The following is a 26,869-nucleotide window of genomic DNA, read 5'->3' as shown; positions in this document are numbered from 1 at the left end:
CTGCCTTCCAGTTTATAGCCTGCTACAGACCACCCTCCCAAACCCAGGAACCCCACTTGGCCTTCCTGAGAACACTGGAAAATATGAAGGTCTCCCCAAACACCATTATATTGGGCAACTTTAACTACCCAAACATAGACTGGGAGCATTACTCTAGCTCCAACACCCTAGCCCAAAGGTTCCTAGAATTTATAAACTCAAATGTCACCACACCCACAAGAGGGGAAAACATACTGGACCTGATCAGCGCCAACATGGGACTCTATGCTCCAGACCAGAAGTGTATCCTTCACTGGTAAGACCAGACCATAAATTAATCTCACTGGATATCCACATCCTGACCCCACCCCCTGCCCAGAAAACCACAGTGAAAAACTTCTCTAAAGCAAACTTCACACTCCTCAAATCGAGGTGGAATCCTTCAAAGCCCCTGGGCCTGTGGAAAATACGGCCCAGACTGCAGAATCCTTTATAAACGCATTCTATGAACACCTTCAGGAATGCATGGATCATGCAATCCCAAATAAAACCAAAACCCAATTCCCCAAAGGCAGGCATCCTGTCTGGTGGACCCCAGCCATAAACAAGCTATACAATAGAAGGAGGAAGCTACTGCATGATAGAGCAAAATCCCTAAAAGGGAAGGCATCTCTGATCAGTATTAGCAAAAAACTACAGGCACTCATAAAATCATCTAAGGCCAGCTTCGAGAGATAAATTGCACAAGACACTAAAAATAATCACAAGGCTTTCTTTAGTTATGTTAGGAACCTGGGTGGAAACTCCCAGATATGCTCAGAGTTAGTCCAAAATGACAAAAAATACACTGAACCCACAGACATTGCCAACATCCTGGCTGACAGGTTCAGCGCAAACTTCTCCTCCCCCCACCCAAAAGAGCAATTATCTATCCCAGCAGAGTGCTGCCCCCTTGACATCTCAGATGCTCAGGTGAGAGCCGCCCTCTCCAAAGCAAAAAACACAGCATCAATGGGACCAGACGGTGTCCCGGGCTGCGTCCTACATGAACTCCAAGAAGAGCTGAACCCCAACATAAAGCTAATGTTCAATCTCAGCCTTACTACAGGATATGTACCCAAAGAATGGCGTACAGCAACAGTGGTCCCTCTCCACAAAGATGGTGCCTCAACGGATCCTGGAAACTATCGCCCCATAAGCCTGACTAGCTTGGTCTGCAAAGCTATGGAGAGGATCATCATGGAACTCATAAATAAAGATATTGGGGACCTACAGACACTGGACCCTACCCAGTTCAGCTTTGTTAAGGGCAGATCCTGCCGCTTAAACCTGGTTGACTTCTTTGAAACAGTCACCAAGGCCATTGACGAGGGGAAGGTGGTCCACACAGCCTACCTGGACCTTGCAAAAGCCTTCGATACAATACCCCACTCAGGCATCATAGATAAGCTATCCAGCTTAAATATAAACCCCTATGTCACTAGATGGGTTGCAAACTGGCTCAAGGACAGAACCCACATGGTCAGAATTGCTGGAGCCATGTCAGACTCCAAACCAGTTACAAGTGGCGTCCCACAAGGCTCAGTCCTGGGACCTCTCTTGTTCGGCATATATTTCTCAGAGATACAGGCCAGCACGGGAGGACTGTGGCTGACCAAGTTCGCAGATGACTGCAAACTGGGTGCCATAATCGACTCTCCAGCTGACACAAGCATCCTCCAAAAGGGTCTCATAGAAACAGATAACTGGTGCCAGAGCCATGGCCTCAAGCTAAACGCCAAAAAGTGTATAGTCATCCCCTTTGGCAAAAACAAAGTGCCCACTAATTACCACATAGGTGGTAATCCATTAAGTACGGAAGAAGTAATTAGATACCTGGGGACCCAAGTTGATAGCAATCTTTCATTTGACAACCATGTGGCCAAAGTGGTTAGAAAAACCTTCTATATACCCACCTAATCATGAAGGGATTCACATCTAGATCAAGGGAGGTCATTGTGCCTCTTTACTCATCCCTCATCAGGCCCATAATTGAATGCAATGCCCCTTTTGGAATGTACCTTACCCGACACCTGCAGCAACTGGAAAGACCCCAAAAGTACCTCACCAAGAGGATCAAAGGGCTCAAACAGATGCCATATGCTGCCTGGTTAAAGAAACTCCAGCTCTACTCAGTTGCATACCGCCTGCTTAGAGGCGATCTGTGCCTGACGTATAAAGCCATGTCCAACCCGGAATTAATGGACATGCTGCACCTCAGAAAATCCAAATCCCATCGAGCTACGCACTTGAGGGACTTGAACCTCAGCACTGAAATAAATAGGACATGCTGGAGGGACAGATTCATAACCCAGAGGCTTCCTTCACTCTGGAACAGAATCCCAGTCCATGTTAGGCAGAGTCCCTCACTGACTCTCTTCAAGAGAAATCTTGACGAGTGGATGGGAGATCATAGGTTTACCCCAGGTATCACCTCTGTGTCACTGCTAAACAAAGGCACAGTAAACTAACCTCGAAAAAGGGCATAGTAAAACATTTAAAATGGGTGGTGAAAGCCAAACACACTCTGGCTAGGCTTACAAATGCCCTAGGGCAGATAGCCTAGTATGAACCTATGAACCTATGTAGAAATCAATAATATTTGTCAGTCTTATCTTCTAACATTAAATTATTCAGGACAGATATACCATAGAGAAGATTATCTAAGTCAAGCCCAAAAAATATATGTAAATAAAAATCTGCATCAATAGCTGTCCAAAACTTTTGTACTTTAGGGGAACGACAATAAGGCATGATCTAATGTTTCTTCTACTTGGCAGACCTGACACAAACATTTGTCATTAGCTTTATATTTCATTTCTGCTTTCATTGCAAATTTTCCTAACAAAAGTCTCTAAAGAAAATTCTGTATCTCAGGAAAGTACCTAAATCTGAATTGCCTAGTTATTATCAGTTGTTCTGTATCATCAAGCAATGACAACCATGGCCTAATACACTAAATAAAATAAATTAAAATATACCATAACCATAGGTGGCAATGTTTCTTCTAAAGTACGTTGCAGCAACAGTATTTTTCCAAATATTCTTTAATATAAAAGATAGGGTACTCTTTATCCACTAGCAGGATAATGTACTATCACATGCAGAAGAATGTTTACATTTTAAAATTATTTTTACAAAATCCTCATCAGTAGACTTCAATTTATATAACCCTCCCTTACAAATTTAAGGAATTTAAATACACAATAGGATATACAAGTCCTAAACCAGCTTCTTTAGAACATTGCAAGATGCCTGTTTTAATAAGATTTAATTTACTATTCCATATATGTTTATTTTAAACCCAGAATGTACTTTCATGATATATATTTTTAAAACATGTTTAATCCTGAAATGTAAAATCTCGAAAGCCATGTTATAACCTGTATTACTTAATGTAATTGGTCTCCAGTCTTTTAATATCTTCTCAGTCACCTTTATGTTTATAAATTCATTTAATAACATCTTCACAAAGTTCCCTTTTTGAAAACTCAACAGTCAGCCATTCATTTAAATATGTAAAACTATCTTTTCATGCTTTAAACCCATTGTTTTATAAACATCATTACATAAACCATCAGGACCATGGAAGACTTTGAAAACACATTGCACAAAACACTAATTATTCTTCCAAATTAATATGCTGTTGCAAAAGGCATTAGCTTCAAAGGGAGGGTCTTTGCCTTCCTGTTATAAGTATCAACTACGAAAGAAATAATCTCAGCTTGACTTGAAACAAAAGTGTCTGGAGAAGTTATAAGACATCTTATTATATAACTTCATGTTTAATAACTTTATTCACAAATGAGGGAAATAATATCCCATTTCTCTTAACTATGCATTTTTGACAAAAAAGCATATCTTGTATTTTTGTTTTGTTATAAGATTGTTAAAATAGCTTCCTATCTATATTGTCTGGTATATTTTGACATGGCAGAATTATAATTTCTCAGTATAGTCAAATATGTCATTTTATTATTATACCACATTATTTATTCTCATGTAAATACAACCGTTTGTATTTTTTCTTAAAAACACCTTGCCATCTTGACCGTGACTTATTAAAGGGCCTGACAGTTAAATGATCTCCCACAACAGAATAGTCTTTGCTTGTGTGGAAGTTAATTTCAAAACCTGCCCATTAAGTTTTGAACAACCTTGCTTTCTGGAATAATAAATAGATCTCTGCCTGTCTCACAGCAACCGTGTAACTGTAGTCCTACTTACTTAGCATCTTGTAATCTTGATTAGTCCGTTTACTACATATGTACTTAATTTTTTTACTGTTTATACATTTTTTTACATTGTACTCCATATGTATACTGTTAATGTTAACTCTGGAGCTTTTCTCCCCGGACCTCCACTGAAAAAGGACCTGTGTCCAGTCAGACTTTCCCAGTAAACAAATATGAAATAAAATAAATAAATCTATTCAAATTTCTATCCATAATGCTTTATGATCTGTGAGCCAAGCATTAAGAAGCTCATGACAGAAAAATGTACAAAAACAAATAGTAAACAAAATTCAGTTTCTATAGTAAGTGAGCCTATGCTATAATTGTGCCTTAAATAAGGGCTTAACTTTAATCTACGACAGTGTCTTAATGCTGTACATTTTTAACATCCTTAGTAAGTTTACCCACAGACTTCCATAGAATAAAAATTTAAATCTCTTACAATATGTATGTTAACAGAAACATAAGGCTTCAAACTTTCAAATAAAGAGCTCTTTGGGATTAATCTGTATATGCATCAACAACAATTAGCTAAAAATAATCACAAACCACAACTCTTCCTGGAATAACTATGGTGACATCCAGAAGTGTAATAGTAGATTTATAAAAAAGTGGTATAGACATCTTTACCAAAACTAAAAAAAAAATCAAACTATCATATAGTACTGTGCAACTGGTGTTGCTGCATTGGAACCAAGTATCTAATATTTAAAAGACAGCAAATATCAACCTGGAAAGAGTTAATAAAAGAGAAAGCTGTTATTCAAAGTACTTTATTAATTATTCTATTAACATTTAAATAAGTAATAGTGATACCTATAATCTCCCATTTTAATAAGTTTTTTAATACCTTGCCTCAATTTCTGGTTAAGCATTCTTTTCCCAGTTTGGCTATTCTGTAATTCCTTATCAACTGTCACATCATTATCAGAATTAATCACTGTATTTCAGACATCAGACTTAGCATCCTCATCAGCAGAACCTGGATTACTATAAAATATTTAATTCTCATCTTTACTTATATTATTATGGCTTACTGGAAGTATTACACTAGGTAGCGTAACCTCTATAAAGGGAATATTTTCATCAGTGTTGGCAGAAGGGACACTTTAATCAATTCCTGGCTTAATATGGAAGGACAATCAAACCAGAAACGAACTTTCATTTGCTACATTCTACAAAATGCAGGGCAATCAGTACTAGAATATCTCTGTTTCCCACACTGTATATATTTCCTGTTGTCATATGTCAAATGTAAAAAACAAACAAAATAAAAGCAAATCTTAGTCTTTCCCTTATAAAACACATAAGCTTTTATCCTTTAGTCATAATACAAGTCATTATGTATTTAACTTTACTTTCTGCAGTATGGAGTTCTACCCACACTTCCTGAAATTTGAATATAAAGATTAGGTTCTCAAGAAAATTCACTTTGCCACTAGGAAAAGTATTATGACTTTTTCCAAACAAAAGACTGAAAACCTGCAATTTTTGTTTGAAATATGAGACTTATGAGTATATCAAATCATAAGAAGAAAGAATGTACTGAAAAATGTTGTAGTTTAAAGCAAATAAACTGTTAAGATTATCATTATAGGAACTTTATATCATTACTTCTAGATGAGTTAATAAGTATATGAATATTTTCTCTTGGCAATAATATGTGAGTTAAGATTAGTAAGAAGAACCTCCTTATAAACAACTACAGTTAACTGTTATTTCTGTTTCATAGGTTCATAAATTAGTACTAGGCTAAATGATCTTGTGGGCCATTTTAAGCCTAGCCAATTACCCCATGTGAGAATCAAAGTCTGTACCTTGTGTCTGGAAAGCAAACACCTTAACCATTATTTCAACATCCCACCACTGGTGGGAAGAATATGGTTAATATAATTTACACATTTGTCACATGAGGCAGGAGGATGGGAAATTTTGTTTTTTTCATGTAATACTTTGATCTCATCAGCAGTAAGACTGCCAAATAACATGTTAACTTTTATAAGCCCAGCAATGAAAAAATAAGGAGCTTGTAACAGTTTTCCCTGGTCTAGTTTTGCATTCACACTCTTTTCCTGCATTGGGACATGCACAAGACTTGCTTTAAAAATGTAGGAAGGTGCTGTACACATTTCTCTGAGAACTGAACTGTTGTCGCTCAGATGAGCATTGTAATATGTTTGTTAGACTTTATGATAAACAGCAGAACTTATTACCTGTTCTACATTCACCTTCTCAGATTTTCTTAGCTATCAGATGGCAACACTGACATCTTACAGTATCAATCACCCTTGATACATGAATGAGCATATGTAAATAACCTTCAGCCTCAGTAACAGACTTCACTATATAGAAATGCTTTAAAGCAAGCATTTTTATTGGATATCATTTTCCCTCTGCAGAAGATCAGTCAGGTAAGATCTGCTTCACTAAGGAGAATTAAAAGTGATTTACTGATATTAAAGCAGGTGTTTTGTTTAAGATTCAAGACACTCAGACAGTGGAAAGAATTATTGTACATCTGAGGTTTCTAAAAGGAATTGAGTCTTAACAGTCCACAGTTTCCTTAATATCAAATCAAAGTGGATATATAAAAACAAACAGAAGGGAATTTTTGGGATGTGATAGAACTCTGGTTGAATCTTTGTATCAGGGGCTGAAAGCAAAAACCATCATAAGCAGTGAGCTGTAAACATGGCAGAGTTAAGAATGCACAGCAATTGCAAAGACATTTAAAACCTGAAAAACAGTGAATTTAATTATTACAAAATGAGTTCCTGCAGCGTGAATGACCTACTGGAGTTCTTGGTCCCTGTCATTATTTTTATATGTATATATCTGTGTTTCAGTTCCATCCTGGTAGAAGTGAAAGAACTGTATTTGGAGGCAGCTCGGCAGAACTCTGATGTGATAGATCCTGACTTGCAGACGGGCCTTGGTGTTCTTTTTAACCTGAGTGGAGAGTATGACAGAGCTGTAGATGCATTCCATGTTGCCTTGTCTGTAAGGCCAGGGGTAAGAATTACATTTATATTTCTGTTTATTAATTTTTTTCTCTTAGCCTTTGTAAGAGTCCTTCTTTCAGATGTGACACAGAATGCATCAAACTTTGTATAATTGCCAACCAAACTGAGCACTGACATATGCACTATAAAGAAGAAAAGAACTTATGTTGTTGATATATAATCAAAATAAACAAATGCATACATGCATACATACATACATACATACATACATACCTTACACACAATGGAGCAGTTTCAAATTTGGATATCAATAGCAGTAATGCAAATGTCAGTATTGCTTCATACTTATATAAGCAATTATTTGGACAAAGAAAAACTAACATTATAAATGCTACAATTCAGCTCAAAAAATCATGCATGCTAAAAGTTTCGCAGAAAAAAGCAAACCATAAACTAGGCATGACATTTGGCATTGTGCTGACCTTGTAAAGATGGTTCCACTGAGAAAGGTTGAGTCAAAAATGACACCATGATACCAAACACATACAGCCAAAGCTTTACAACAATGAAAAATCTAACTGTAAGTACTTTTTCCAAATGGGGAATGACACCCAATCGTCATGTTGAGGCTAGTCCTGCACACTTTCTTAATTCATGTATAGCAACTCTATAGTTGCACAAATACGCAGAAGACAGAAACATCTCAAAACAAAGGAATTGTGACTTGTGTATACACAGTAACCAGACTGGCAGTGGCTTTCTATGGAAAAGAGTTACTGGTATTTTATATTTAGGATTGTTTGACGCAGAGACTTGATGCTCAGTGAATGTGATCCTGGCAAACTGTAAAGTAACTGCATTCTGGTTAGCTTGTAATAAAATCTGCTGCAGACTACAGAATATATGCCATCGTAATACATAACTGCTTTTCCCATCCCCAATACATCATCAGAAAGCAAGGCTGGATAACATTGAATCAGAAAGTAACTAATTAGTTGTTCAGCATTCTCTAAAGAGAAGCAACAGTTTATTAAACTTAGTAAATATAGATCTATTCTACTGATGTAACTAATGTAAAAACTACACATTTTAAAATAAGAAAGCCCACTTTACAACATGAGGGCATAATTATAACAAAAAGAAATGGTAAAAAAAATTGCAGTTGATCCTTAAATATGCACTGCAAAATGATCTGGACAGTTTATAATGCATGATACATTTTTTTTTTTTTAGTCCATGTATGATATTTTGCAGTGGATTATTTCCATTTCTTTTTTTGGTGTACCATTTGCCAATAGTAGCTTATTAGATGACTTTAGTGTTCTGACTAACATTTAATTGAATCCTATTATTTATCAAAAGGAATATTTATGACAAAGGACATTCTTTGCTTTGTAGTAGCTTGAAGAAATTATTTTAATTTTTTTACATTTAAGTTTAGTAGTTTCATCTTAAGTTATTTTCTCTTGACTCATTCATTAATATGGATAAAGGACCAACATATGGCAACAAATCTGTTTAATAGTTATAAAACAAAAGAATCATATTGATTAACTAAAGAAGCTTAAATGATTAGAATAGTTCAAAGAGAACTTTAACTTTAAATTATCTTATTATATGATGTATCTTTTACATTTAATATGTCTTAGAGCTTAGTTATTTTATTTTCTAAAGAATATTTTATTAAATATGATGTTGTTGTGTCTTTTGGCTTTTCCCGGTTAGGGGTCACCACAGCGGAACTCCGGTCCGCTAATGATTGGCAGCAGATTTTTACATGCCGAGTTGCCGGCCCTGATGCACAACCTTCAACGAAGGTACACCCATTCACGCATGTCTCCACACAGAAGACGGTCTACCTGAGAATTGAACAGGACAACTTCTTACTGTGAGGCGACAACGCTACCGCAGCACCACCACCGCAGTAATTTAATTAAATATGATAAAATTGCTAAACTGATTGTGGCTGGTGGACTTTCTTCCAGGAGCATTTTGCAATTTCATTGCTGTGCCCATAGTTCATAGGTCTCAATCTGACATTTCTTTGCTTGTTGGTTTTACTCAGTTACCCTCTGGACATATGTTCTCCAGAGTATTCCCTTTTTGATTAACTCCTAAAGACTCATTTTTACATTTTGTATGGAGAAGTATATCAAGCTTTGACCACAGTAAGCCATTTTGTTGTTAATGGTAATAACAGCAGTGAATTAAAAAAACAGCTCTTAGATTAATGGACCTACCCCAAGGTGACTATTTCTTTGCTGGTAATAGAGGGAACACTGGCTCAATTAGCACCCTCTGTCAGTCCAATGAGCTTATGCCCCACACCTGCAAATCTTCAAGTGAAGACCAAAAAGAAAGTCTTCAGATTAATGTAGGAAGCCAATTAGCTTCCTACAGTAATTAAACTGATCACTTCCCACCAAATCCACACCCACAGCTCTTCAATTAAACAACAAAACAAAAAAAGAAAGTCTTCAGATTATAGTAGGAAGCCATTGGCTTCCTATAACAATTCAATCAATCACAGCCTAGCAAATCTATCCCCCAGCTCTTCAAATGACAAGCAAAAAATGTCTTTGGATTATTGTAGTATGCATATTGGCTAAGAAGTGGGTTTGACATAATGATTAAGGCTTTATCCTAATAGGCACAAGGTACAGATTTTGATTCTGACCTCTGGTTAATTGCTAGGCTTAAAATAGCCCCTCAGGGCAGTTATCCTAGCATACACCTATGTTACAGGGTTGAAATAATAGTTAATGTGTTTACCTTCTCAAATGGAGCAATTGGCTAGCCTTAAAATGGCCCACAAGTGCAGTTAGCCTAGTACTAACTGATGAACCTAGAGTAACTCAGCCAATATATAGCCCTTAGCACTTCAAGTGAAGAGCAAAAAAAAAGCTGAACTCACGTGCCTTTCTGTAACGTCATTTAAGTATAGAAAAAGCAGAGCTAGCCCCTAATCCATGTCCCCAAAGACTTTGTGCCCAGGATTCTTGCCCCCTTTGTCACACTCTTGCTACACAACTGGCTGATGATATTAATAATAGATCTGGTGATATTGCTAATGATAGCCACAGCTCAATTTCAGGTAATAATGTAGTATGTAACAACAATTCGGTTATATTGTGTGCTTCTACTATGTTTGAAAAAATGACTAAACCAGTTCTACAGTTCCATATATTGATGATACCTATGGAACTCTATAGCTGAATCAAATACATAAAAATACAAAGCACTAATTTAGGACATTTTATTCTGTAAAGCATGTATCAAGGAGAAAAGAGTACTGAAGGGACTTAGGGTATTTAAATTTCCAAGATGGAAGAACAAAAATAAAAACTTGTATACTGATCTTGTTTACCTATCTGACAATGCAAGTGCAAGCTTATGTAGTTGAAGGTTAGCAATAATGAGTTACAAATTAAAGGTTGGAATGTTAAATTGAAAGATGAGGAATTTTCTAATGTTCCACAATGAACACCAAACTACTGAAAGAATTGTCAAAAGCTGAACTTCGGAAAAAAAAAAAAACGGTTTATTTTTAAATGTTACAATAAAACATGTTTTTCGTCTCACCTAAATGTGGGACTTCTTCAGAAACAAACAATTTAAAATTTCAAAGACTTTTGTATTTATACATCCTTTATTTGGCGCCAAAAATTTAAATGCCATTTACTATAATTTAAAGGGACATGCCTTCCCATAAATACTTTCCTTAATAAAATGAAAGACTTGTTCCCTTATTACTTAAAACTCATACAGCACATATTCCTATCCAGTGACATATAAAACATCAAATACATTTGTTAGGAAACATCAAATACGTTTACTACGATTGATTATGCAGCTTTTCTTTTTAAGAAATACTCATCTTATTTATGCCGTTTGTTAACGATAAAAATAAAATGTAAATCTGAACTATATAACGTATAAAATATGAAATATAATTCAATACGTGAAATTTATTATACTAATTTATATTTATGTATTTAAATGGAAACATAAAAATTTAAAACTTTACTACCATGTAAATGCATTGTATAATACTAAGTCACGTATAACTGAGATTCAAATTGAATTAGAGAATAAAATTAAAATTGAAGATACCTAGATTACATGAAATCATGAGTTACATGTAAAAATACCTACACCACATCAGTTCATTAATACAACTACTATAATATGTATTTATTAATTCTTACTCTATTCTTTCTACTTATATTTATACTCTTGTTGAATTGTTATTAAATCTATTTATACCCATTAGACGTTATCTAGATTATCATTATACAAGGCATGTGTATATATGTTTAAATTTATAATGAAAACTCCTAAATTATTAGCCAAAACATATTTAAACTGATATTTTTTACAAAAAAACTTTATTGAAAATCTTTTGATGGACCTTTTTATGTTCCATTATAACTTTTTTGTAAAAATGTTTTTTGTAAAAATGTTTACATATTGACTTTTTTACAGAAAATGATGTTTGTTAGGCGATGGCAAAATGCAGCGATAATTGCTGCTATTACTATTTATCTTTCTAAATATTTAAGTTTTAAGAGACACATGATGGAACATTTATCATTTAGGCCCGGGTGCATATATGCATTCAGTCTAATTTGCCAATATAACTCCATTTTTTCTAGAATTAACCCATAGGGTCCACCTCTCTCATCTTGGGAGATCTGGCGGATGATTTTAAATTTAAACCTATGGTCAGGATGGGCCAACGTGTGTCTCGCTAATGCATTGTCCTCCTTTTTCTGGACTATACTTCTTAAATGTTCTGATATTCTGTCCCTTAACCTGTGCTCTGTTTTCCCTATATAGAAGCAGGGACATGCCTGACATTTTGCCACATATACTACCCCCCGGGTGTTACAATTGTATTTCCTTTTTAAATTGATCTGAAAACCATTTATTTCCACTTTACTCCCTACCTCTATATTGTAGCAATAAGGGCATGAGCCACACTGTGACATGCCTACACTTCTCTGTATTATGTTTTTTTGTCTTTGAAACATCATTTTAAAACATATGCCTTTCCTCCAAACAGTTTTGGGCATGAAGTTGAATTTAAGACCCAACACTACATCTTCATTCAGCAATGCCCAATTCTTAAATATAATTTCCTTGATCTGAACATGATCAGAAGAAAAACTCATAATGCATGCCAATTTGAAATCATTTGTTGGCTCATGATTTATGTCAATATTTGTCTCCGGACAAAGCCTGATATAGTCTTGATTTATGTGCATGTCCAAATGTGACCTAAGAATCGGTTGATAAACACCAGTCATTCTTTTTGATATTACTTCTTGTGTCAGTTCCTCTATCATTGTGAATGGATAGGCCCTATTCAAAAACATCTGCTTTAAAACCAAACATTCCTCTTTGAATCTCTCATTTGTAGTAATCATTCTTGCTGCCCTTACCAATTGGCCTTTTAAGACCGATCGTTTTTGGTGTAATGGATGGGCACTTGTAAAATGCAAGAATTTATTAGAAAAAGTTGGTTTCCTATGTAGTACTGCTTCATGTCACTTATCCACTTTATTTTTTGTTAAATTTACATCTAAAAAGACTATAGATGTAGTGTCATAAGTATGGGTGAACCTGAAAAATTCTGTTGTATTGTTCATCATGGCCACCAATTCAGTGGCTGTTTTAGCTGACCCCTCAATGACCATAAAAATGTCATCTATGAATCTACCATAATATCTAGTTATGTTGTTAAAATTATCATTGGAGAAAATATACTTAGTCTCCCAATATGACAAAACTAGATTTGCGTAACTAGAGCCACTCCTTTTTTCCTGTATATAAAACTGCTTATGGAAAAATATAAAATTGTAAGATAAAATGATATCTAAAATTTCTTGCACTAAAGCCACTTCAGTTACAGGGGCATTTTTCTGTCGCATCCTTGCTATCACCCATTCTATTCCCTGTTGTTGAGGAATACAGGTATATAACTCTCTTACATCTATTGTCAAGAAATTGAAGTGTTCATTAAAAGGAAGATTATTCAAACTACCCAAAAATGCCCAGGAATCCTTTAAAATCCATTTTTCATCTGATACATATTTTTTCATGCATGTGCTAAATTTGTGGATTCGATATGGAAAAAATGTATAATGATAATCTAGGTAACGTCTAATGGGTATAAATAGATTTAATAACAATTCAACAACAGTATAAATATAAGTAGAAAGAATAGAGTAGGAATTAATAAATACATATTATAGTAGTATTAATGAACTGATGATGTGTAGGTATTTTTACATATAACTCATGATTTCATGTAATCTAGGTATCTTCAATTTTAATTTTATTCTCTAATTCAATTTTAATCTCAGTTATATGTGAATTAATAGTATTATACAATGCATTTACATGGTAGTAAAGTTTAAAATTTTTATGTTTCCATTTAAATACATAAATATAAATTAGTATAATAAATTTCACGTATTGAATTATATTTCATATTTTAAACTTCATATAGTTCAGATTTACATTTTATTTTTATCGTTAACAAACGGCATAAATAAGATGAGTATTTCTTAAAAAGAAAAGCTGCATAATCAATCGTAGTAAACGTATTTGATGTTTCCTAACAAATGTATTTGATGTTTTATATGTCACTGGATAGGAATATGTGCTGTATGAGTTTTAAGTAATAAGGGAACAAGTCTTTCATTTTATTAAGGAAAGTATTTATGGGAAGGTATGTCCCTTTAAATTATAGTAAATGGCATTTAAATTTTTGGCGCCAAATAAAGGATGTATAAATACAAGCCTTTGAAATTTTAAATTGTTTGTTTCTGAAGAAGTCCCACATTTAGGTGAGACGAAAAACGTGTTTTATTGTAACGTTTAAAAATAAACCATTTTTTTTCCCGAAGTTCAGCTTTTGGCAATTCTTTCAGAATTTTCTAATGTGTTTGTCAGGTTAAACAGTTGAGTTGAAGGGGCATTAAAAAATGAAAACATATAAAAATCCTTTAAGATTTGGAAGACTACAAGGGTAAAGCTTACCTCACCAATCAGCAGGGAGTTAGGTGGGGAAAGAATACCATCTTATCCCATCAAACTCAGAAAGACAATATTATCCTGAATCATCATTTTGTAGATTAAGAAATTAATCTAAGTGGCCTAGTTCTAAGTCAGTTAGCTAGATTTGCTTAGCAAATAAAGCAACACAAGTCCTCAAGTCTAAATGGACCAATCACAGAACAGGGGTAGACTGCACTTACTAGAGGAGTTAAGATGGATACTGGTTAATATAATGCCACAGCAAAACCAGGCTTTTTAAAGATCTCAGGTTTAGTTAAAATTTTTGTTTGCCTCGTGACATATTTTTTAGTATTTAGACTGTATTAGAACTGAGCTATGTTGTTTTTGAAGCCTTTATTACATCAGGAAAAACTGCTAAACAGATTCTGTCTGTTTTTTTTTTCTTTCTTCCAGGAATGTTTTATATTTGAATTTTCTGTGTTGTGCCCTTGGTTGACAGGTTACAGCTTGGAACTTCTTTGGTTAATAAATGTGCTTTTGGTAGGCAAATAGCTCTTAAGACTTCCCCATAGAATGTCTCTTTTGTTTAGGGGATGCCCATAATGTAGAGGGGTGTGAGCAGTGCAGTAATGTCAAGCAGGTAACAAAGTTAAGACTTAAGGCATTACCTATGCCTTATGTCCCTTGAAAAAAATCACAAAATAAATGTTTTGATAAAAACACTAACTTACTTAGGCAGAGAAATGGAGAGAATAATCAATAAAAGAGCCAGGTCTTCAAAGAAAAGAAAGAAAAATCCTCACCCTTGGACACTGGAGACATACAGCTATCAAAAAATATTCTCAAGCTGGCATATGTTTTCTGCTGACTCCCAAGAACCTATGTAGATGCTCCTTGAAATGTCAAAGGAGTTTCCACTGATGTTAATGCCTTTGAAAAACTATAAAACAAGCATCTTGTTTTGCACCAGTATTAGTACCAACATTAGATCTACCTAAAATTATTTTGGAGATGAAACAAATTAAGTGATCAAATATTTACATCACAAAGGAGCCTTTCTAGTACATGGAGTGTGAATTCTCATCTTTCAGTGAAAAAGAGACAAGTTCCTGTTCTGTAGCATACCTTTTATTGACTACAAAATACTGGCTAAAGAAAGTGAATCTAGCGCTATGAAATAACAAACAAGACTGACATTGTTTCTCCACGTGAAATATAACACATCTGAGTTTACGCTAAATAAATAAATATAAGCCTTCACTGGTATCAATGCAGGCCCCAAATGGAAAAAAGTAGAGAAAGAGGAGCTTGTCTTGTTATTTTGTATTGCTAGTTATAGATACAACATAGGACAAGCATTTTTATACTACCTGCCTAACCCCAAGCATCCCCTTGCTTGCTTCTTAGGGCCTGGAATACGCCATTTTCTCACTGCTTCTGTATTTCCTTTTTTGGCATAACAAATCTCCTTCCTATTACATGTTCTAAATATTTTACCTATGACATGCAGACAATGTCTGCCCTTGTAGTAAAGCTGAGAATGCCAAAAGGTAATAACACATAAAAAATAAAAGTTGCAAGATTGTCTTTATTCTCATAGCTGATTGCCAATAACTTCCCTGGACAGGATACCACACATGCACACCATTTTTCAGTTCTGAATTGAACAGCTAGTAAATTCTAGTACATTCTTCGATGTGTACTTGTTTTACTAGAGCAGAGTATTGGTCTAACTGTATGTGAACTCTATGTCACTGGATTCTGGATAGATGTTCTACTAATTGCATTATTGTTTATATTTTTACAGAGGGCAAGGTAGCGCCTGAAAAGAGTCCATGAATCATTTCTCTTACCTGGTTGGCAAATGTTAAATAAATAAATGTTCCTAATTAAGTAGACCTTCTTGCAAATTTGTGTATGTGGAGAATGTCTGCTTAAAGGGGGACACTGCTAGTTTCCCACAAGTACAGGTGATATGGCTTAGCATCTTGATGGTCTCCATTATGTGCAAGCTTGATAACAACCTATGAACGAATAAATGACACTAATTTTACTGTGAACATGCTGCACAGCTCACATTACATTTCCACAGAGCAGGTGGAGGTCCAACAATGTTGTTGAAAAAACATCTTTATGGTCAGAAGGCATTATCTGATGCCTGTAGTGTAACAGAAATACTGTATGCTACTCACAAGAAAAAAGTGCTTTTTCCAGCAATCACATAGATTTCATAAATTGGGGAATGTCATAATTTCTGGCAGGTTACTAACACTAAAACTTTATGTTGAAAAATCAGCAAGTCCTTGTAAGTGCACTACAGTACTCTGAACATTTACCAGCTCTGCTAACATAGAAGGATAAAGACTAGACTATGACCAAGATAGCCTGAGTTCAATTAGAAGCTTGTCCAGGCACCTGCTAGAGCTAGCATGAGTAAAGAGGTGAATGATTAGGCTTTCCCTGCACACCTCTTTTTGGGAGCAGCTAGGGGGTGATATGCTGCTATGAGGGGCATGTTGGTATGGCTGGGCCATTCCAGTACTCCTGATGGAGACCAGAATGCAGAGCAGTAGCATCTGGGATAGACATGTGGGTGAATTAGGAGGAATTTCTGCCTTTAGTGGGGGCAGGTACATGGTGCTTCTACACTGAACCTAACTGCAGACAGTAGCTATCAAGAAGTACCAGAGCATAGAAGTTAGGGCCTCCACTACTGTAGTCAAGCCTACCCTTCTGCCAGCAGCTTTTCGTCCCACACACAGTTTGTGAAACTCATTGTCACCAGCTAATATGGGGATTGTTGACCTCCTCTGAAAGTGCTATCCTGGTTAATGCTACTTAATACACAGACTTATGTGACATGGGGTGCTCATGAGGCTGTCACACTCTGTCAGATGTTTGTGTCTTTCGGCTTTTCCCGGTTAGGGGTCGCCACAGCGGAACTCCGGTCCACTAATGATTGGCAGTTGATTTTTACGTACCGGCTTGCCAGGCCTGACGCACAACCTTCAACGAAGGTACGCCCATTCATGCATGTCTCCACGCAGAAGACACTCTAGCTGAGAATCGAACCGGACAGCATCATACTGTGAGGCGACAACGCTACCGCAGCACCATACAAAGCCCAAATTCATCATCATGAAGGGAATGTAAAAAAAAAAAAACAACTGTGATACAACTGAGAGATTCATTGCAGCAAAGGTGACAGGGACAGCAGTTCAGCTTATAACTGAACTTCCAAAAAGGAAAAAAAGCAAGGAATATTGTATATATGTATGTGTCTAACAACTATAAAAAGGGTTCCTATTTTGTTTCATCCTGCTTTTTAAATGTTGAATTTAGTATTGCATAATAAGGATGTATAAGTTATTATTTAGTTATGTAGCAGCATCATATGCAACAATTCCAACAATAAACTGTAATATGAACTCTACATTTTTATCCTTCTCCCTAGGATTATCTATTGTGGAACCGTTTGGGTGCAACGCTAGCCAATGGCGATCGGACTGAGGAGGCAGTGGAAACATATACCAGAGCTTTAGAAATTCAACCAGGTTTCATTAGGTCCAGATACAACCTAGGAATCAGTTGTATTAACCTGGGAGCTTACAAGTAAGTACAGCAAACTAAATTAACTATTTAGCCTGACTTGAACCTATACCCAAAATGCAGTTGATTCACTGGTCCATATTTTAGTTACACCAAAACAGAAATACTAAAGGAGTAGCTTTGCCTTAACCAGACACAGTTATTTGCATACTTTGTAACCCAAATAAGACTGTGGTATTTTCACCTTTGACTAATACAATAAATTAATCCATTCTAATGCAGTGTTATGCAATCTGAATTTGAAATTCAACAGTCTGTAGGAAATTGTCAGCCTCTCTCCAAAATAATCACTTTACTGTGGATTTATTATCTCCTATATTCTCCCAAAATATCAGAGACTTAACAGAAGTAATATTTACACATAATGTTTAAATATAGTATGTATAGGCTGTAAATGTTTAATGTAATCTCCCCTGACCTTTCTAAGTGGACATTTGTCTGTTAAGTAGGAAGACGACAGTTAATATTGCAGGCAATCTACATTTACGTTAGAAGCGGACACATACCTTTAAAAGTTTTACAAAGGTATCTCTTAATTCTAGTTTTGAAGGTACAACTATTGGAAGTGTTGCTGCAGCCATATGGAAAGCATGTTTATAACCACAAAGCTGCAACACTTCACTTTCTAAAACTTTTCTGTAGAAACATATCAGGGGTGCGAAACTTGGTAGCTACCTTGCAAAACTTTATGCTATTTACAGTACGCATGCAGTGATCTCATAGGAGCTTGTTAGAGGATATGAAATTATATAGTCCAGATCACTGGAGTACTGCAAGAGAAAGACATGTTCCAGTCTAAAAGCAATGTAACACCATCATCCAGCATCATTTTAAAAAAGAGCAGAAATAGCCACTCTTTTGGTTTACAGCTAAAGCAGAAGTAAACAGCTGTGAAAACAACACAGTACAGGCTACTTTAAACTCGTAGCTGGAAACTCAGATTAGATACAAGTGTTTGCTTGCTAAACCATCCATCCATCCTCAACCTCTTTTTCTCATTTTGCACATGGGGTGTGGTGTCACTTCCGCAGTGACAATCATCTCGAGCCAAGGTTTACACTTACGGGTGGATAGCCCTGCTGTGGTACTTCATTCTTACCATTCATTCATGCACACACTCTCACCTATGGCCAATTTAGTGTGTCCAATCCACCTACTGCATGTCTTTGGAATGTGGGAGAAAACTGGAGCACCCGAAGGAAACCCATGTGACCGCAGGGAGGACATGCAGACTCTGCACAGAAGGCACTCCAGCCGAGAATCGAACTAGAATTTTGATCACAGTAGGAAATTAACTCAAGCACTTGAATGAAAATAAATGCTAAAAGAAACTGAATCACTTTAGCAGAACTGTCACTCTTTCTATGCTTTAAACACTGTCAACACACATATAGCTGAAATTTGAATGCTGCTCCTATCATTGTACAGAAGTAAATTATTTTTTCCCTTAATATACCTTAGAAATATATTCCATGTTTTAATATTAATCATGCTATTAAAACTTTATTAGAAATGAATTTTGTTTAAATTAAAATGAGTGAACATTATCAGCTAGATGTAAAAATTAATGGTATGCCTTTCCTTGCTAGGTAAGAACTGTTTTTGCAAGGACCAAGTTCTTATAATCTAGTCAGAGTAAGGTGCAAACTCTGTGAAAAGTATATACTTTGACAATAACACTCAGTTGTAGTAATCTGAATCAAAATCAATGATTAATATGCCGTGTTTAATGGCACATTATACTATATTCTGAAGACTTGCAAAAGCAGCATTTGCATTAGCTTCCAGGTGCTGCAAGTAAAAATAAACAACACATAACTATTTATATAAAAACATTTTCCCAGTTTTTTGCATTTACAAATATTTTATACAGTTACAATAATTGATGGCAGGAATATCGATCATAGTAAAGTTCATTCTCTTCTAACAAAAGTATTTTATCCCTCAGGCCTTGTACTTGCGACCAAATCTGACCAGTCAAGAAAAAAATCATAGCATATCCTATACTCCATAAAATACTACTTAAATAAACAGACATACAGACAGAGGAGTAAATGGGGATGCTAAAAAACAACTTTAGTTCCTTTTAAGTTGTCAGATACAACCAATTTCATTTTTACTACGGCTGCAGAGAACCATTCAAATGACCCGCAAAAATGCTCAAGTTCACTGATTCATGCACTGCTCATGTTTGAATATTTTACCAGCACTAAGATGTCTGCCTAAACTGAACCAAGCATGTACTTTGAAAGTGTAAAATAAAAAGGATATGTAGACGCATATTGTTCATGCCTGAAGAACATAGGCTGGTTGAGTGGATTTCTGCTGCCCTAGCCACCACTAATAACCAGGAACAAAAACTCAAAGGAGCTTCTCTGCTAGGCTGGGTAGAGAAAAACTGCTAACTATGACATGGATTTAAAATAAAGGCTTGTGTATAGGCATTTTAAGCTAAAAATGGCTGCTTCATGAGAGGTATTTAAAAGCATGAGCAGTACTTTACGCTACTCTTCAGTGTCTGCCATGAGTTTGTTCAGTTGAAGGCCTTAAGAAGGGATAGTTGGAGCCAGATGAGAGGCTGAATATGTCCAGTGCACCTTGGTACTCTGCTTTTATTTAATATTCAAGCCAGCCAAGTTCATTTTCAGCAAACCTGGCAGGTTTGAATGTGCAGAGAACAATGCAAAATTCTTTGTTTTTAAGAACAGCAGTACAATTCACTGAACCCCAAATAGATCATGTGACCCAGTTTTTAATTTTTGAAAGTTTGCATTTAGATTACTTGAAACTTGGCAAATGTGCTGTAACTGACATAAAGAATTGCAGATTCTGTAGCTTGAAAACATGCATTAATGCATTCAGTATTTAAGACCATTAAAGAGTGCACCAGTTGCCACAATGTGGTCTGGATTGTAACGATTTCCATATTATGTCTTGACCTGAAGCCTGCTGAGTGTCTATATCAGGAGACTGAAATGTAAAAAGGTGGCTTTCTGCTAATTCACTGCCTTCTGCAGAAACTCGCCTAAAGATGGAGCAGTGAAATTGTCCTTCAGTTGCATTACTTCCAGCTTATTCCATCACTGTGAGGGAGAGTTATTACTAATGTTTTCCATACATGTAGAACTGTTATCTCCTTAAGGGATTAGTTGATTCCCTAAGTTAGGGGGACTCAGCCATATAGATTTTGGCCCACAGCGAGTCTTAATTAATGTCTTTCCTTACAAGTTTATATACATTGTGTCCCTTCACTCAGGTAAAAAATGAACAAAAGAAGGAAGTGGTTACTTTTATCTATATAATTCAATGTTACAAGCAACATATACAAGAATCCTGAGAAATACATGATTTAGCAGTCTCTGTGTGTTCAAACGAGCATGTAGAGTTTGAGTGTGCAGAACATGCCTTATATTTTTTGAAGTATACTGCCTTCCCTTTCCATATGGCTACACTGAAAAAAGTATAATCCTACTGGTTCTGTATAGCTTCACATTTTCCATAACTTGTCCTTTTTCTACAATAGGAATATACTAGTAGATACCTCCTTTTGCCAGCAGGTTTTGAAAGAATTGGGCAAAGCCATCATTTCAGTGAACATTGCATTAAAGAAACTAAGGATTTAGCAACACAGTGAAGGTTTTCATAGGTGCCCCATCAAATGCACAGAGCAAATTGCTAGTGTTTACTCAGGTACACAACAAAGATGCTATCAGCATTCTAGGTAATTCCCTTACCAATGCATTCCTCATAATTTAAAATATGGGGGCATGACCACACAGGGCATCTGACATGATGTCCGCTGACTTAACATGGGAGGGATAATTGTAATCACACAAATGAGTGAGGTATTTAGAATTTCTTTTTTAATGTAACCTTATAGGACAAAGAGGTAATTTGGTGAAATGATTCAGAGTTTAGGGCTAGATCATTCCACATGCAATCAAATCTTGGTGGTAACTTGCTTACAAACCCAGCTGACTGTGCTGGTAAGCAAAGTAGGAATATGCTTAGATGTGTGACATCCCCCATCAGATCGTTTCATGCCTTTGGGTGGATGTTGATAAAAACAATACATGTAGCAACTTTCACTGAAGGGTATAGCAGGAAAATAATAATCTAATCAGTGTCTAATATGGATCGTGGCTCATTTGCAAGTCTGAACAAGCTTCCCTATCTCTTATAAGCTTTAACCACTCTGTCTAGACATGCCATCCTTTGGCCATGGTTTGATACGTGGCTTAGGAAAAGACAAGACATCAGATGTATAAATGGTGACCCCGTCTGTGCATTGCATAGTTTTAACCAAATATCTCATGATGGCATGTGTGACTTTTAGCTTGCTAGTTACAGCTCATAGGAGGATAGGTTGCCAGAAGTATGTGCTTCCTGAGAGAACTATCAAGGGCATACCAGTGTAACTGTAGAATATGTAGGTTACAGTTCCTTTCATGTCTGACTACCACAGGGATCATGTCACCCTTCTTGCCAAGGACCAGTCTACCTGCATTATAGTGATCTCCGACAATGTGCTCATGTAATAAGGAGTGCAGGCTTTTTGTCAGGCCAAGTTTACATCCCTAACCAGAACATTTATTCAAGAGCTTTCATTTGTCTTTTTGTTGGTTTGATAAAGATGAATGAAAGTCAGTGTATCCTGTCAGATAATACAATAAATGTAGAAAATTGACTTTTGTAACACAATCCCCCTGGCCTGCCTCATCTATGGTTTCAGAATTGCTAGCTATGCAGGAGATCTAAATAAATGTTATTAAGTCCTTACTTCTAGCTATCATCTTCTAAAAATTGCCATTTGCATTTCATGTTCATCATTAAAATCAACCAGGTTTTCTCACAGTATTCTCAAGAAGGCTTTTCAAACCATTCCTCATCCACTTTCACCTATTTTTTAATTTGTTCCCTTGCCATCTTGCATTCATTGTTCTCAAAGTTGCTGAACATTGTTTTCTGTGAGGAACTTGAATATTTCTGTTAGATGGCCCCTTTTCTAATTCAGGGAGTTCCTTTTGATGTACAGCTTAAGTGCATATCCTGTATCAGATTAGTTGCTTTAGTAAAGAGTGTAGCACTCCTCTCAGCAACTTTACAGTTATGGCTCCAAAATGTGCAGTGCGTATATGTTTTTATCAGCCTTCTATACTGAGACAAAATAACTTCCTGTTCTGTTTCGCAGTTTACATCTCCCACTCTCTCTGTACACAGTCAGTCCTTCCATCTTGTTTTATTTTTATTTATTTGTTAAGTGGATAAACAGTTGAATATCTTCAAAAAGAAGATATTCTGCTAGCATTTTATTTAGCATCAGAAAGACAATTGTACGATTATTCAGGTTATTTCAGGAATTTAAAGATTATGCTTTTGTCTATGATTTATGCTAAACATGAATACTGAGTTAGCATGTATAGTCAAGCAAACCAAGGCTAAAACAAAAGTTACATGTAAAATTATTATTTGCATATTACCTAATGGGATAAAACAGATTTTTCACAGGGCACCAGTCTCATATCATTTTTTTTTTATTTTTTATTTAACATTTGTTGACCGGGAAAGTCCGACTAGGTTCCACAGATCCTGTTTTCAGCGGAGGCCCGGGGAGAAATGCTCCATATTAGTATGCAGTAGTAATTCTAATAGAATAATAATAACAATAACAACAAAAACAACAATAATAATAATAGAAAATGTTGAACTAAAGGAAGAAGAATAATGCCTGGAATGGCAGAGCCCTAGTTACTGAAATAAACAAACAACTCAAAAGCTTAATAAAATCCACCAAAGGCAAATTTGAGGCTATAACAGCTACTCAAGCCAAAGACAATTACAAGGTCTTTTTTAGTTATGTTTGTAATCTCAAAAGTACAACACAGCAAAGCATAGGGTCAATAATGAATGATGTTACCTACAACTGAGGCTGAAGATGTAGCAAACCTAATGGCTGGTAAATTTGGCTGTAACTTAACCCACTCTCACTCTCCCCTCTGTCTGTCCTTCAAGGTATACCTGAAACTGTCTCTCTACCAGCTATTACGTATGACCAAGTTCTAAAAGTGCTATCAAAAGCTAAAAATACTGCATTAATAGGTCCTAACAATATCCCCAGATTCATCTTACATAACATAAAGCACAATTTAGCCACCCCTCACCCTAAAAGCACTGTTCATCCTCAGTCTCCATACAATGTTTGTACCAAGCGAATGGAGAGCAGTTAAACTCATTCCCCTGCATAACAAAGAACCTTCCAGTGACCCAGGCAATTACAGATCCATAAGTCTGACCAGCTTGATATGCAATGCCATGGAAAGACTTATCATGGAACTAATCAATCAGGACATAGGCAGCCTACAAACCCCAGACCCATTTCAGCTTGAATTCATCACGGCAGGTCATACTTAGTCAACCTGATAGACTTTTTTGAAAAGGTCACCAAAGCAATGGCTGAAGGTAAAATGGTGCACACCCACATACCTCGACTTGGCCAAAGCTTTTGACACAATCCCTCGGTCAGGCATAGTAGAAAAGCTAAATAAACAAGAAATAAACCCATATGTCACCTACTGAATTGCCAACTGGCTCACAGATAGGATGCAGGAAATCAAAATATTTATTGTATTTATTTATTTAACATTTGTTTACCAGGATAATCTGAATGGACAACTGGTGTCCATTTTCCGCGGAGTCCTGGGGAGAAAAGCTCCAGACATTACAGAAAGTACAGTAATGGCAACAGTATGTTACAAAGTGAGACATGATAGTAGTAGCTTAGGAAAACATGCTATACATAATAGATAATATACATTATAAACAACATTTTGATTACAGAATGAGAAATGATGGAAACAGATTAGGAAACGTATACATAGTAGATAAAATATTTACAGAATACATAATGAGCATAGTTAGAGGACAGTATTCCCAGGCATTTACTAAGTAGTAGCAATATATACAATAAGTACAGTAAATTTTGATAGACAACAATGTTGTTGAACACCGGAAGCATGACGTAATAACAGCAGGAATTGATTAAAGGTTAAGTGTAACTGTATGTGTAGTTTCAGGGGGGTGGTTTACAGTTACAAATGTGGTTACTGTAAAGGTATGATTTAAGGAGGTTTTTGAATGTAGAAGTATGGTTTTGTATTCTGAGGTCAGGGGGCAGGATGTCCCATGTTTTTGCGACTTCATTAGGGAAGAGAGATTCACCAGAGTTATTTTTGCATGGGATTGTATTGATCAGAGCTTTATTACTGGATCATAAATGTCAGTTTGAGTTGTAAAATTGTAGGAGCCAGTCAGGGCAGGGTTTTCTCAGGGTAGTATAGTATTTGATGGGCTAGGTTGAGTTGGTGGTAGCATAGCAAATTGGGAAATTTGAGCCAATGTAATACGTGTAGGGAGTGGCAATGGTGGGAGCATGATTTAGCATTGGTTGTCAACCTTGTGATTTTGTTGTAGCAGGGAATAGTTTGTTCAGGTCAGTTTTATTTAGGCTTGTTAGAACTGGGGATGCACAGACCAGTGTGGACAGGACGTGGGTTCTGGTTATATCAGTTCTAGACTTTTTTTGCAGTGATAAAGGGTACCTAGTTTTTTATGGACTTTGGAGATAGTCACGGAGCTGTGTCTGTTATATCTTAGTTGAGGGGCAATTGTAAGTCCTAGTAGTTTGGCCTCTATTACTGGGGTGATGATTGTCTTGTTGATTGAGAGTATGGAGAAGTTGGGGTCATTGGTCTTTGTTTGGTGAGTCAACATGAGTTGTGTTTTTTTTGGAGTTTAATATCAATTGACTTAACTTAACCAGTTTTCTATCTCTGTAAAGGATTCCTGGGCTTTTTTTCTGGAGAAGTTGGATATTAGGAGAGGAGCAGATCAGGGTTGTGTCATCAGCATATTGGACTATGTCAGCTTTAGTAGTTGCTAGGTGAAGCTGGGAAATAAGGGAAGTTACTTCCACAAATAAACCAGTCAGCAGTGAAGTCTCCCAGGTTCTGTGCTGGGACCTCTCCTGTTTGACATCTACTTCTCTGAAGTAAAAGCCAGTACCAAAAGGCTTTGGCTGACTGAGTTTGCAGATGACTGCAAGCTTGGAGCAGTCATTGCATCCCAAAATGACCTGGCCATCCTGTTGGAATGTTTATCCCAAATAAATAATCAGTGCCAAAATCATATACTAAAACTGTATGTCAAAAATCCATCATTGTACCATTTGGGCAGTCATTTACCCTGAGGAATTACCACACTGACAATACACTCCTAAGAATTCACCCATTTGTTAGGGATTTGCAAACCTATGTGAACACTGACATTTCAACCAATATGTGTCCATTGCCATAGAAAAGTCCTTCAATATTGCACAACTTATAAACAAATGGATTGTGTCTAGAGCAAGGAATGTCATTGTCCTCTTTACGCCGCCCTCATTAGGCCAATCATTAAGCATGAATGCCCCTGTGGCATGTGTCTGTCTAGACACATGCAACAACTGGAATACCTATACAGATACCTTACTAAAAGAATACAAGGCCTAAACAATATGTCCTGTGTAGACTATCTCAAAGCTCTGTCGCTATACTCTGTATCCAACAGACTATTAAGAGGTGACCTGTACTTCCTAAATACTTTACCCCATGTGCGGTTTCCCTCAAATTATATATGTTATGATCTCAGTATGCCAGTTATTCTTATAAGGGGTAATATATAATTATTGACCATGAGATGAATAAAGCTTATCTACAACCATATGGGATAAATTAATCTGAGCACCAAAAGAGAAACTGGCTAAGATTAAAATGGTCCACAAGAGCAGCTACCCAAGTGCTTACCTATGAACCAATTTTAATATAGGTCTTAGTAAAAAGATGTAAGCTTTTACAATAGCATGTCTGAATGATAAGATCGTAATGTCAAGGATATTTCATAAGAACTTTGGTATTTAGCAGATGCAGTTTGATATGTGTAAGAGACATCATTTTTCATTTGGCAAGTGATATATGAGATATT

General features: G+C 36.1%; 1 protein-coding gene across 1 annotated transcript in view; it reads left to right on the top strand.

Moving 5' to 3' along the window:
- The window catches only part of PEX5L (peroxisomal biogenesis factor 5 like), a 1,534,471-nt gene that overhangs the window by 1,418,308 nt on the left and 89,294 nt on the right, over positions 1-26,869 (top strand). The window contains exons 11-12 of the mRNA XM_044070386.1: positions 7,100-7,265; positions 17,697-17,854. Of these exons, the coding sequence (XP_043926321.1) occupies positions 7,100-7,265; positions 17,697-17,854 (324 nt within the window). The remainder of the gene's footprint in view (positions 1-7,099; positions 7,266-17,696; positions 17,855-26,869) is intronic.

The sequence above is a fragment of the Protopterus annectens genome, chromosome 4.part1 (assembly GCF_019279795.1).
Source record: "Protopterus annectens isolate FY-2018-M chromosome 4.part1, PAN1.0, whole genome shotgun sequence".
Taxonomy (NCBI): domain Eukaryota; kingdom Metazoa; phylum Chordata; order Ceratodontiformes; family Protopteridae; genus Protopterus; species Protopterus annectens.
The sequence above is the reverse complement of the archived record's forward strand: the minus strand, read 5'-3'. Positions and strand labels throughout refer to the sequence as shown.